The sequence below is a fragment of the Schistocerca cancellata genome, chromosome 1 (genome assembly GCF_023864275.1).
Source record: "Schistocerca cancellata isolate TAMUIC-IGC-003103 chromosome 1, iqSchCanc2.1, whole genome shotgun sequence".
Lineage (NCBI taxonomy): Eukaryota > Metazoa > Arthropoda > Insecta > Orthoptera > Acrididae > Schistocerca > Schistocerca cancellata.
The window spans coordinates 939430842-939445756 of record NC_064626.1 but is presented as its reverse complement, the minus strand read 5'-3'; the positions used below and the strand labels follow the sequence as shown (position 1 = coordinate 939445756).

Here is a 14915-nt window from a genome sequence, read left to right as displayed (position 1 = left end):
TCGAATGTAGCAGAATTTCAATGTACTACGAAAATCCGACTGGCCAGACTGTTTGGGATGTTTGTCAATATGGCCAACTCTACGTGTTGAATTTTTTACTACCTGTGAGAAGAGGTGGTTGCTAATAGGAACCTGACGAAATGTGAATCACATGCAGTATTCTCTTCACCATAAGAATAATATGAATGTAAACATTATGCCACGTATTCTTTCGTGTTTGCTGCTATTTCATTTAAATCCTATCTGCCTAATAAACTACGAAACTAGAGTGAGACAACAGCAAACGCGGAAGAATATACGTATCGTGTCATGTTTACATTCGTATTTTTCTTATGCCTAATAGTGATACAGTCAGAAATTAAGCACGGCAACTGATTAGATTTTTAAATCTAAGATGACTAATTCCTGTGCAGAATTTGACGTACTAGAGAAGCGGCCGCAAAGATTTTCAAACGGAGAAAAATTTTCGCCTAACTCTCGTTCAGAACATATTCTATCATATGCAGTCTATTATTTGGTTCTTGTAGATCATTATCAAAGAAAGCAGTGTAAGTAACAACAAATAGCAGTCTCTTGCCATTGTTTCGCTAGTGAGACGATTCCTCTCTTTTCTTTTTTTTTTAATTGTAAGCGGCGGTAGCGCGCACAAAAGCAAGCCATGCCGCGCGCGGCGACAGGCCATAAACACGCACTATCAGAATGAGACAAACAATGCATGACACAGTACAGTAATGCATTTTCAGCTCAGAGTGACGTTAACACCTATAACAAAGAAAACGGCACTTATCAGATCAAAGCAAAATAAGCAATCTATTCAAACCAGACGAAGCACGTGAAAAGGAAGGGTACCCGTATAAATACGGACGGAGCGCCTGATGTATAGCAATGGCTACCTGGTAAAACTTAACTGTTAAGCTTACGACTCGAACCAAACTCCTGTAGCTGTATCGTCATTCATTCGACCTAAATTGTGTCTCGTATTACAATGGACCAACTTTGTTTTGATTTGGAGGTGCGGCCTGAAACTTTTCTCTCCCCTTGAATTTCGAGTCTCAAATTTCAGGTGCGGCTTAGATTCGGGAAAATTTTTTTCCTCGATTTCGAGTCTCATTTTTCGGGTGCGGCTTAGATTCGAGTGCCTCTTAGATTCGAGTAAATACACTATGTGTATTGTAGTTGATAGCCATAAATCTTCATCAGACAACACTTCTACTGAGTGTAGTACAAACAGCATTCACTGATGGGATCACAAACACTACGTTTGGCAAGAACTTCCACCTTAATAATTCATAATATGACAAACAAATTGTCTACACCAGATGTAGCATTTCAGCACAAAACATTATTGGTAGCTCTTGTTGTGTCTTGGATTATTCACATTGCTCTGATTCACCCACCCAAGAGAACCAACATTAATCACAGGTAATAGAGCTTTACAAGATGTTGTGATGACATAAAATTATTCAGTTCAAAGATTGTGTTACTTGAGGCATCTGCAATCATACAGTGCTGCATGTTAGAGTTAGCCATGCCAACAATAAATGTAGTGCACCGTCATAATGTTTGGATATGAGCGAAATGCTAAGTCTTTACTGACTGCTTTTCTTTTAGCAGATCACAGGATCTTGTCATGTGATCTCTCCTACAGTCCAACTGTTTCAAGGACTGTGGTTACTTTGACTTCAGCCTTTTCTATGCTCAACTTTCAAGGTTAATTACTCTCATATTGTGCTTACAACACATACATGGTTCATCTGATAACTTTGCAAAACTATTCAAGGATAAGAACATATGATTGAAAAATTAATCTGCTCATAACTAGTCTAGTCACTTATAGCCAGATGCTGTGCAGAATACCTCTCATGTAATCATATCATCCAAACAAATGAAATAATAATTTGACAATAATGTAATTTGTTAATGCAACTTTCCATCATCAGTATAATAAGACTCTGTTGCCTAAATAATATTAGTTTCCTACAGAAAGCCCATCTTGGGACGAGATACCTGAATACCTAGTAATTCTGTAATTCAGTGTAAGTCAAACTTAAATGGCAGTCAACCACATATTTTTAAATCTCTCAGGATTGTATTGCTGTTGATTCACTTCATATACCTCATCGACCCTTGGATTAAATACTCACAAAATCCTGTACCATTAATGTAATGTTCTCCAAAAAAAGCAAGCCTGATATTGTTCATACAGCAATTCAAGGTTAAATATTCTCATTTAAAGAGTACAAACCTTCTCATTAAAGTTAGCAATGAATATATTTACAAATCAGCAATAAACCCTTGCCAGACTTATCATTGATAAGATCTTCCTTTACTACCAGTACGGAATGTTTTGTTACTTTAACTGTTCAAACATACTAAGATTATTCCTGCTCTATCCATGAGAATTACTTCTTATTACTTTTTAGACCCTTATTTGTAAATTATTTCTTTTTGTAAACCATTCTGATTTTTCTTTTCATAATATTCTCTTTCTTAAAATTACTGCTGTCCTTAATCATTTATTTTCCTTTCTTTATGTCAACAGACAGTAGGTGGTTACAATTTATTTTAAGTTGGGATGTAATTTTTTCTTTAAACAACAGTGTTTTATTTCTCTTTCACCACTAAAGGCCATTACCACTTAAACTCGAACATTTAACAGGCTAAGCTACAGAGTTACTTCAGGCATTGGACCAATATATCTCACAAACTAAAGATGCTAATTTAAGCCACTCGTAACTTTCTATTCAAAATGAATGGGCCAACTGTATTTTCTCAGCCAATGGTTCCATGGTTATTTGTTCAATTCCCATGAGGACAAAATTAAACCGTGAAATCCGAGTTGCAGACTTAATCAGTCACCAGCTGCTATTTCCATGTAACGTTCTGCCCACTTGTTTGTAGTGTCTGTCAAAAAAATTACCTACCCATGCAATGGAGAAACAGTCTCGCACATTGCCCCAAAACCACAATTATACCCCAATATACACAAAAGTTATGACTCAATCAGGATTAAGTGGCCTTGTTAGATGCACGCTACATTTATTACTTTGGACCAAATATCACCAAACAAATCAAAAACTTCCTCCAACACACAAAAGGCCGACAGCAGTTGCAGTGCATCCAGTATTACTGAAATAAATCACATTAAGTTATCCTCAAATTAACCTTTGGCAGACTCAAATCTCGATGCTCAGCTTCCAATACGCACCCATGTAAAGAACTTCTCTCACAAAAAAGCCTTAATACTGCTCTACAATGATAGGCTGAAACTTCAGTTCTTTACTAATCAGTGAGACAAGCATCTCAGAAGACTTACCAGATGAGCAATGTTGACTTAAATCATTGGTGCACTGCCAAAATTCCTCCAGCCAACTCCCAATTGATCACTACTTCCAAATGATTGACTCTTTAGCCACAACTGAACTACCCACCTCTGTAGCTAAGACCGTACTGACCATAAGCCTTATGTTAATTTCATTCAAAACCATTTTCCAAGTAAATGAACAATATTCTCCTCCACCTTTAAGAATCAAGTTACTTTATTAATTGCAGCCACCTGCTGATGCTGGTGTGGACAACTGCACAGTTGTTTATTCCCTGCGGCCCTGGGTTCTGCTTTGTTTCAAATCAGCTTCTCATCACTGTACTACTGCATTACATTGCTCCCAAGTCTGCAACATAATAAAACAAACACACATAAGAAACACACAACATACACACATAAATGTGTCACACTTATTAGGCATTTTTCACTTACAGTTGACCACCCATGCTGTTGAGACCACCAAATCAGATGTAAAACTGGCTCTATGCATCTAGGCATATTACCCTTCTTCAACCTGTTTCTTATTTCTGTTGAGCTTTTAAAAAAAGTCAGATATCACCTCTGTTTTACAAATTTTCAAATGTAATCTTCATTTTTTTAGTAATTAGTGAACTACTATCATTTATTACTATGTTAAGCTAACTTTTTAACCTACATTTCTATAAATAAAAATCATATAAATGTGAACACAATGAATGGGTAGCAACATTGACTCAGTTAATAAGAAATGAGATATGAAGGATTGTAAAATTGAGGAGGAAGTAAGTGGAAAGGCAGCGTAGCCACAACAAAAGATGTAAAACTCATTCAAAATACTTTAATTCTGAAATCCCAAGAACAGTATATTTTGGATTAGTATACTCTTTATTGTCTTGTGAAACAGTTCTGTGGAGTTGGACGCGCTACACTAATATGAAATCAGTTTTCATACTGCAGGAGAGAGCCTCGAGGATCATAGCAAAACTGAAACGAGGAACATCTGGTAAACGCCTATTCAGTAGAATCAGTATTCTCATAGTTAATGCAGTGTACATGCTAGAAACAGTTGTGCAAGTGAAAGAACACACAAAGGTCACAAACAGGAACATGGAAATTCACAACCATTATAGAAGGTATAAATCAAACTTTTATAGATTTAACAGAAGATTAACTTTAACAGCAAAACGCCCTCATGACAAAAGAGCTGCTATTTGTTACGAAATAATTTTAAGATGTTGACAGGAGATACTTAAAAACAGCTCAAGCAGTGGCTTACCCATAAATGCCCATATAACTTGTATTTAACATGGATAATAATGTATGCAACAGTCCTGTAATAGAAATAAGTGTAGTAGGATATTGCTAATAAAACCAGCTGTTCACTGTGGAATGAATTATTGTCCTCATGTTTGTATTTCTTAATTGTAGCATATTATAAAAAATATTGTTGTAATTTATACTTTGTTGGCAATGTCAGTGCATGTAAAATTATATGTTAAGATATGGATATCAGTGCATCAGTAAAATACATTTGTTTCATATGCTGCATTACATACTAAAATCTGTGAAAAACTGAACCAGCAAGGAGGAAGACACATGTGATTATAGTGAGCTTTATACATTAAAATACCCAAATTATTAGTGCTTCCCAATCAATGGTATTTGAGATTTGTCCAGAATGTCACTTGACACTGAAAGCTGGCCTGACAGCAGTAGCCACAGTAGCATATGACAAGTTTGTAACGGTTACTGTAGCACAGGTTGAAGAAGGACTTAGGTGAAACATCAGATTTCAGTTCAGCAATGATATGCATGCTACCAATCCAGCCCACAGCATGTATCATCAGTGACACAATAAAGCCAAACCCATTGTAGTGCTACAGTATTGAGCCAGTAGTGCATACAAAGTTGTTGTCCAGTCATGACCATGTAGATGAGGTAATGGCAATGCATAATCTAGTAAGTGCATGGTACTGGGTACAATCCTCCTCTATCCAGTGGTTCCAAATGCACATTAGTGATATAATAATATGATCTGCCTGCAACAAAGCATGTTGGCATTCAAGGTGTAGCAGTTTTCACAAACGTTAATGTTCACATAATTTGATGTGTGAATGAATAATTATGACACTGAAAATTTGTAAGAGGTTAAAATTGTGTACCAAACTGGGTCCCACACAGTCACAATTGGTAGCATGCTGCCTGCAAAAGGCACAGATGTAGGTGTGAGTCCTGATCCAGTGCATGTATTTAGGTTGTTACAAATGTATGCCACAGTGTATACTCTGTTAAAGAGTGGAGTCTTTTTCAGATAGAGTATTGCTTTGTTGATTGCTATCAGTATTTCTTATAATAAAATTGTTTATGTCTGTCATATATGTCTTCCCAGATAAATAAAAGATGAATAAAATTTTGTAGTTATATCACAAAACTGTTGTAGAATAACCATTGATTTTTGTTGCAGGATGCTGCTCTGGCTAGCTGTAGTGGCTCTACCACTTTTGGGAGTTGCTTGGGTTCTCTCTGTTATGGCTGTTAATGAGAATTCTCCATTACTGTTCTACATGCTGTCAGTTGCTGTAGTCGTCCATTCTACATTTGCTCTTGGTGGTTACTGCTTCCTGAATGTGCGTGTGCGTCGAAACTTGCAAGTTGCCATCCTTCAGTGCATGGGCCACAAAGTGCCTCAAGAAGTTTCTGAGCAAACTAGCAGTCAGCCAGCTAGTTCGGGTCATGCTTCTGTAAGTGAAAATTTATAATTCAACATGTTTGTAGTTTTGACAAATACACTTATGTTTCTCTTAGTTTCATAGTATATTAATACTACTGTTAGTATGACTGTGTGCAACACTTAATCAACAGGGCTAAGTGTATATATAGTGTACAATGTTGCACTTTTTTTTATCTGGATTAGGGGGCAGTTATTGAAGTGAAAAATAATACCTCAGTGACAGTTTTAGTAAAATAAAATGTTGAAGGTGGCACCCTGCCTGCCAGACACGAAAAGTTCCATGTTATAGAAAAATATGATTTTATGCACCATATTATGGGTAGCCATAGTAAAGGAAGAATCACAAACACTGTAATACTTCTAGTAGGCACTAAGAAACAAAATTTATCCATCTGCAAGTGTCCTGTGCACTACTAATCCTCAGTTGGCACTAGTTGGAAAGCTATGGACAAGTAGTGTACATGCATCAGCAGCTGTAACTTTTTAACAGTACTATAGTGCAGTACCACTATCAAACTTTTATATTTTAAACTTAGTATATTCTTAGGAACTGATATGTAGAGCACAGGAAATTTTTTTGTGTGTCTGTGCTGTTAATTTTAGTGCAAGTGTAGCTTTATTTAAATGATAATGTTAATAAGAACCACCTCACTTGTATGAAGGTACATTTATTATGTCACGACTGGTTTTGTTCAATGATCATCAAATGCCACCTGTTTCAATATTTGTGAGCTCTGTATATCAATTCTGACATTTTCCTAAGAAGTCTGCATGAAACATACAGAGTGCATTCCATAAGTAATGTGATCAATTTTTTCTGACGCAACGGTACACCAAGCTTGTTGTAACCGGCTGGGCTAATTGGAAGGGGGTGTTTGCTTCAAAACACTCTTTGTCTCATTCGGCTGCGAGCTGCCAGAGAGTCAAGACATGCGTTTCCGTCAACTCCATTTTGAATTTATGTAACACAGCACAATGGATCATTCTATAGAGCAATGGTACGCTATCAAATTTTGCGTTAAACTTCGGAAGTCCACCGTCAAAACGTTTCCATTACTTCAGCATGCCTTTGGAACTGACTGCTTGTCCAAATCACAAGTTTTCTGATGGCACAAGTCAATCATGGAGGGCTGAGAGGAGATCACCGATGAACCTCACAGAGGATGGCCATCAACCGCACGAGTCGACGAAAATGTGATGTGTGTGTGCGATTGTTTGAACTCTGACAGATGGCTCAGCGTTCAATTGATAGCACAAATTCTAAATGTGTCAAAAACACCCGTTTTCCAGATTGTGACTGAAGATTTGAACATGAGAAAGGTGTGTGCCAAACTCGTCCCAGAAGTGTTGACCGACAAACACAAGCACATGCGAGTGCTTCGGTGCCGAGAAATGTTGGAAATGTGTGAAAATGATCCTCATTTTTGAAACTCGGTTATCACTGGTGATGAGTTGTGGATTTTTGAGTACGACCCTGAGACAAAAAGGCAGAGTTCAGAGTGGCAAACCCCATTGTCTCCCCATCCCAAGAAGGCATGCATGAGCAAGTCCAGAATCAAAACCATACTCATTGTCTTCTTTGACGTCAGAGGTATTGTCCACCACGAATTCGTACCTACCGGGACTACAGTGAACTCAGCTTTCTACTTGGAAGTGCTCAAAAGACTGAAAAGGAGGGTCTCGCACTGCCGAAGTGACATCAAGGACACGTGGAAAGTTCACCATGACAACGCGCTGAGTCACAGCTCCTTCATTGTCAACGACTTCCTGGCCAGGACCAAGATCCCATTGGTTCCCTGGCCTCCCTACAGTCCTGACCTGGCTCCCACTGACTTTTTTTTGTTTCCTCGGTTAAAAAGAGTCATGAAAGGAAAACATTGAGACACGATTGAAAGCATCCAGGACCATATTACATCAGCTCTAAAGGACATCCCCGAAAAGGCATTCCAGGATTCCTTCCAGGCATGGAAACACCACCTCCAGAAGTGTATCGACGCAAGAGGGTGCTATATTGAAAATTTTTTATTATTTGTACGAATATATTCAATAAATGATTTTTTATGAATTTGGTCACATTACTTATGGAACGCACCTTGTATAGTGACTGTGCCGCATTTCTCTCATTAGTAACCCTGTCTGAATAATATGAAGCTTTCCTCTTAGGTTGACAAGAGCCTTCAAGTCACTTGTTATGTAGCTGGAGGATATTCATTCCACTCTATGCATCACCACTCTGAAAATAGCAATGATGAAGTTCATTGTTAGTGCAGTGAAATAGTGCTCATTTGTAATCTCACATCAATGAAGATGTGAAGCAGTAAGTGGCAATTCAGACACGGGTTAACTGCAGTAGAGCATCTATTATCCAAAAGAGTTCAGGACTTAGGGGTGTTCGGATAACTAATTTTTTGAATAACCGACTAACTGTATGGAAAAATTGTACCACTATCATGGGAACAATATTAAACAAAGAAATTGTTATCCGTATTAAAAAGAAAACTGCATATATTTTACATGTATTACAAATATTGTACATATCTTACATAAAGTAGTCATTTTTAAGTAGCCCTGTGGCTTATGAAAAGAAGTTCAAAAGTGAATTTTGCTTCAATGTTGAGACAGGTCTTAAACACAGCAGCTGGACAATATCACACACTTCTTGCTTTTCAAACCACTTAATAGCCTTCTCAAGGCAGTGGAAAGGTTCTTTCATCACCACAGGTCTTGGTCATCAATGACACTAGCATGATTTCATCATCTGTCAGTAATTGGTAACCATGGTCACCAGCATTACTTTCAGGCCAATATTGAATGTGTTCCTGTCACAATGTTCATATCAGAGAGATAATTTAATCAGCCTAGTTTCCAGTGTTACTGTTTTATAGATGTTATTTGTGCTTTCTGGTGTAGTATGAAACAAAAAATCTTAAACTGTCAAACAAATTCAATGGAAATATGAAATACCTTAAGATTTTACTATGTATCAGAAGAAATTTTCAGTACACAATTTTGGCAATATAGTTCTGTGTACTAATTATTTTATTTTATTTTTTGAATTATTGGCATAAGAACTACTTAGTTACGGATACACTGTTGTGGCCAGATGTTAGAGTTCAGATTGTGATGTTATGTTGTATCAGTTGACTTGATATGAAGTGTTTAAATCTCTTAACGAAACCTTTTGCCATGTGTAAAAAATAGACATTTATCAGAAAATGATGAAATTAAATACTTTTATTGCTACCCCATAAAAGTAATATACGTTGTTTGCCACACACATTTTCCATTTTCAGCTATCAAATGAGTACGTTAGTACTGATTGTGGTAACTGCTCAGAGGCATTATTATTTCTTGTTCCACAATGCTTTGCAGTATTGATCTTTCCAATGCTAATGAAAACTTTTCCAGTAAGTGAGTCTTTCAGTCTTTGCAAAAGGAAGACCGTGCCAAATTTTCAGTGATGAACTGTGCTGTTTCTCTGTTATAATGAATCCAGTGTTTATTAATTGTGATGAAAACTGAAAGAATCATATTCATTGTTGTAGCTTTTTCTCACAATTTCATTCACCGATGTCTTTCTGTTCTCCCTTTAAATGATTCTTTACAATTGAATCTGTACGTGAAATTTTTGTCTGTCATGTACGTATTGATCCAGGACCAACTCTAATGCTTTTAATGATCATTTTGCTGCTAATGCAGTAATGTAATACTGTCATAAGTAGACATTTCTCACTTGAAGGCAGTTGAGCCCTTGCTGACAAGTAACCTGTGATTTTATCTTAAAGTTGGATGACATAACTGAAACTAGTTTTTAATTTTCTTGTTTGCTGGTAGTATTTTTCCAGATGTAATCATGATTTAGTCATGAATTTGCTTGAACGATGTCCTTTGCAAATGCAAGAACTGAATTACACAACAGTAGTATATTTATGAGATTCGATTACTACAAAATGAGAATGTAACATCACATAACAATGAGGACTGTACAATGTTTCCATGGGCCTAGAAAAGATCTTAAATAAACATTGACAATTAAAGATAGATTGCTAGTTGCTACATACAGTAGGCATTGATTCACAGATAGACACAAAGAAAAAGATTGCTAAAATATATACTTGTAAGCATTTGGACAAAGTCCTTCTTCTAAAGTAGAAACCACATTCTCTCTCTCTCTCTCTCTCTCTCTCTCTCTCTCTCTCTCTCCCTCTCGCACACACACCCACACACACACACACACACCCACACACACACACACACACACACACACACACACACACACACACACACAGCGTGCGTGCGACCACTTTCTCCAGGTACTGGGCTTGTGCTTGTGCTTGTGTGAATGCACTTTGTGTGTGTGTGTGTGGGTGGGTGTGTGTGAGTGTGGGTGGGTGTGTGTGTGTGTGTGGGTGGGTGGGTGGGTACGAGCGCACACGTCCGTTCTGCTTCAGAAGAGGAACTTTGAAAGCCAACAAGTAAATATTTTAGCAGTTTTTTCATTGTTCCTGTTCCTGTCTGTGACTCACTGCCTGCTCTATGTGGTAAATAACAATCTATGCTTTCCATGATATTGTTGTTATTCCATGCTAGACTTCCTATTGCTTCATAAATAATTTTGATGTGCCTTTTTCCAGTAGGTAATAATGACAGTTTTCTAATGTGCATGAAATATTTTCACTGAATGTGTTGTCAGTTTTTACTCTTCTTTCTGGTGTGACTTCATTGTGGCAGTCAGAGAGTAAGCAGAAGCCATTGAATCATTTCCACCGAAACTACTGTAGAGGCACATAAAATATGTTATTCTCACTTGGTCCAAACAAGTGCTTTTACTAGTTAACAGAGTAGTGATATAGCTGTAGATGAATTTCAGTAGTTACATAATTATTTTTTTGTCAGTAGAAAAGTTGCATGTATTGTGATATTTTCATTTCTCTTTCAGCGATCAGCTCTGGCATATCACAGCAGCTCCATAGATGTAGCACGCCGCCATATTGGCATCTCAACATCCAGTACGACATCTCGCTCTACAACAAAGACTAGCAGTAGCCCATACAGGCAAGTGAAAATTATTTTTCACAAGGAGGAAAGGGGTATCTTTACTCTTCATTGTTTGAAATCCTTGTTTGATTATAACAATCATAAAATGTGTTTTCTTTCTCTTTTCATCAAAACTGTTCCTGAAACCATGTTTTGCTAATATTTGAATTCTCTTTGCCTATAAACTGATGAGAGGACCAGGTGGAGGGCAGCAACTCATTCCTTATTCTGTGTTGTTCATGTCAATCGGTGCTGTAGGTTAGTCTCAGTAGGTATGCCATTTTTGGTTCTTTGTCCAAAGTTGTTGTTCTGTAAGTTTCTGAGACCTGTTACTTATCGGTCTTCCTGCCAATTTTTCGACAACTGTACCGAGAGGTTTTAGGTTTCAGTATGGCCCACTCATTTGGTTCGGTGTGACTTATTTAAACCTAGAATTTGTTATGTATTATTGTTACTGTGAATGATTATAACATCAAAAAAATAGTTTTGGTCAATATTCTCACAGAATACCTGTTATTTTTACGTAATTAAAGAGTTTAAAAAATCATTAAATTTCAAAAGGTTGGCTCTGCTTACATATATCACATGATTGTTAGCTGAAATTGCAGGTGATTTTGTGTACTTTTTTCTGCAAATGGTTTACTTATTAATTATTGAAAAGCACCTATAACTTCTAAGTAACAGTGGAGAAGAATTTTGCGAAACCCAATGTAGGAAAACTTCCAAAATTTCTTGCATTTACATCTTACGCCCGCATCGTTCAGCAGCAAAGTCAGTCTGCATCTCTATTGACTGGAATTATGGGGAATAAAGTTCTGAGGGCATACGAATTGTAGTAGGTGAACAGATAAGGCAATGAACTGCAGTGTCAAAGGCTGTAGGTTCACCTACTACTGGGTACGAAAATATTTTTTCCTCTTCATGTTTGTAACACATTCTAAGACTTCATTAATTGTCAAACTTGAGTATTTTTCTGAAATATTCATTGTTATTTACATGTAAGAATGTGCATTCTCAGTAATGAGTATCTTCAATTTCATGACTTCCATATGTTTAAGAAATGTGAAACAACTGACAGTGACATTTACATTTTTCTTGTCACAAATAATTCACTATCTTCTTCTGAATATGTAGTGATTTCCGAGTGTGTGGTCAGACAGAAATCTAAGAGCACAACTTAAATTACTGCAAATGAAATCGGCAGCTATCATATTTATACTCTCGCTTATCACAAGTATTTATCTGGGATCAAATCCTTAAAAACAGTAAACAGAGACAAAAGATCTCACCATAATATTTTTAGACTTTACCATCATATATGAAACATTTTGATTCATCAGATGCATGTTATAAACTGCAACAAACTTCGATAGCTGCACTCACCACATGCTCTTGGAAAGGCGTTTTTTAATTTTGTTTTTAAGAGCCCAATCGTTGATGTATCATATAAGGAAGTAGGCTACTTCATCATTTGGATCTCTAGGAGTGAGTTACAACCACATTCTATGCCTCTTCTTATTCTTTGACACACTCTCAAACAATTTTTTGGGTTCATGGAGGTTTGTTCCGTCTATGCAACTAATTGAAGACAGTTTGTTTCTTTCCATATGCATTTCTTTTATTTTCTCTGTGAAGCATCTTCACAAATAAAAGAAGTGAAACGTGTATGGCAATAAACAAACTGCCTTCAATTAGTTGCATAGACAGAATGTACCTCCATGAATTTTGAAGCAACTAAGGATGATGGAAAACAGAAAAAGTGATGAATTTTTTGAGTGTTTCTGTGAATATATTTGTACAATTTGCTACTATGCTCCATTCCTAACTCATATTCCGAAACATAAAATCAAACAAGATGTCAATGTGAATGAGAATAAATTGACATAATGTGACATTTATGACAGTTTCCAGAACACAGCCAATATCCTGTTGTTATCATGCATTTATGGAAGCATGTGGCCAGCGAAATTTGAACAGTATTACGTACTCTAACCACACTTTTTGGTACTGTGAACAGTAGCATGCTTGTGTTGGCTGCTAGCTGCTTTGGGCTCCTGCCACTGTGGCACTGCAGGGTGCATGCGCGAATCTGAGGCAGATTGCTTTTGATTGGTTGGTGCAAGGAGAAGAGACAACAGTGTCTCGGTTTGCTAGAACCATTTGGCATCGCTTCCGAAATGCTTACAGAATAATGTTGGGACTCTCTTTCGAAAGCAAGACCATTAGGTGATTATTGAAGTGTAATAGTTGAAGAGTAGGCTGCCTGTGTGTGTGTTTATTTAAAAAAATAAAAAAAAAAAAAAAAAAAAAAGAAGAAGAAGAAGAAGAAGAAGAAGAAGAAGAAGAAGAAGAAGAAACACACTTTCTAGATTATAATAGAACAATTTTTACACCAGGAAAGTTATTTTAAGAAAGATTTGGTGGCTGACAACACTGGTACTATCGATCATTTTTCTTAAGTTCTTTTTATTTTATTTTATTTTTATTTATTTATTTATTTATTTATTATTTTTTTTTTTTTTTTTTTTTTTTTTTGAGTGGTCGTCCAAAACGAATGTCATATGTTATTACTGAATGTACAAGCCCCTGATACACAGTTTCTGAACTGTTAGTTTCACTTGAGTTTCCAAGGATTCTGAACACTTACCAGAGACTGCCCATATTGTTCAAGTTTCTCTGTCGTGGTCCCACTGGAGTAAACTGTCAATTGACACACCAAAAAAATTTTGTTTCTGTTACTCGCTCAATCTATTTTACCATCAATTTTTGAGGGCAGGATGGTTTCAGTATGGATGGGAGAGTGTTTGAGCTTCCTTATTCGTGTTTATGAACAATTTCTTGTCATTGAGTCAGTTGTGTCATTAATCTTGTACTTCGATTTAATGAGCTGCATCAGACAGAAAGAGGAAATTTGTGGGATCTGCAAGCAACAGAAGGGAAGTATTTGAGAGATTTAGTGGAAGTTCGTTGATAATGAGTAGGAAGAGGATTAGGGACAAGTACTGAGTCTCGAGGGATGCCACAGCTCATCAAGGCTTTCACTTAATATCTTTTTCCCCAGAGCTTGTTGTTTCTATCATTTGCTTTCGGTTGGTGACATAAGAGTGAAAGCACAGATTTGTAGTAACTTTTGTGCCATATGATTCTGGCTTAATGAGGTCAAAAGGCTTACTTCAGTAAATCAGAAGTCCAGAGAAAAATTTCTTTTGATTAAAAACCTATGCATCATTAACAGCTTTTTTTTTTAAATCCAAACTGGCGTTTGGGTAATGATTCCATTTTATTAATAAATGCTGTTGTTAAAATGTTTATGACTTTCTCAGTTACCGATTTTTTTTTTAACAAGCGGTGGAGCCCCTCCACGCCCACACTGGCATAATGGCCAACACAAAAGGTCTACTGCCATCTCTGCATAAGGGTTAGTATTCACTAAAGTGAGGTGTCGCAGGATGTGGGTACTGCGATGTTTGCGTACGTCTGGTTAGGATTAACCATTAATACGCGCTCATCTGGAGATAGATTGGTCGAAATCTGACGAAGGGTAGCGGTTTGAAGGGCAGAGGAAAAAAAGTGCCAAGGCAAGAGCCAAGGGAAAAAAACCTCTGCGAAAGTTAGGTCAGGCGGCAAGAGCAGTAGCGGTTGTCTTGCTGCCTGCGATAGGTTGTGCAAGGATAGGCTGTGTTAGTAGTGGGTATCATGCATGTCGATACCTTGACGTTGTGCGTTTGTGCTGCTCGGCGGCTGGCGCTGGGTGCTGGTACAGGGTCCTCGTTCAGCGTCAGCAACCTGCAACAGTTAGGTTTGTTATCGATCTTGTGTCCGATAGGTCATATACCGGAGGCA

The 14915-nt window shown here is 37.2% G+C and overlaps 1 protein-coding gene across 1 annotated transcript in view; it reads left to right on the top strand.

Annotated features, from left to right (window-relative positions):
- The window catches only part of LOC126116362 (protocadherin-like wing polarity protein stan), a 365097-nt gene that overhangs the window by 277425 nt on the left and 72757 nt on the right, over positions 1 to 14915 (top strand). Inside the window, exons 36-37 of the mRNA XM_049915035.1 lie at positions 5769 to 6045; positions 10975 to 11090. Of these exons, the coding sequence (XP_049770992.1) occupies positions 5769 to 6045; positions 10975 to 11090 (393 nt within the window). The remainder of the gene's footprint in view (positions 1 to 5768; positions 6046 to 10974; positions 11091 to 14915) is intronic.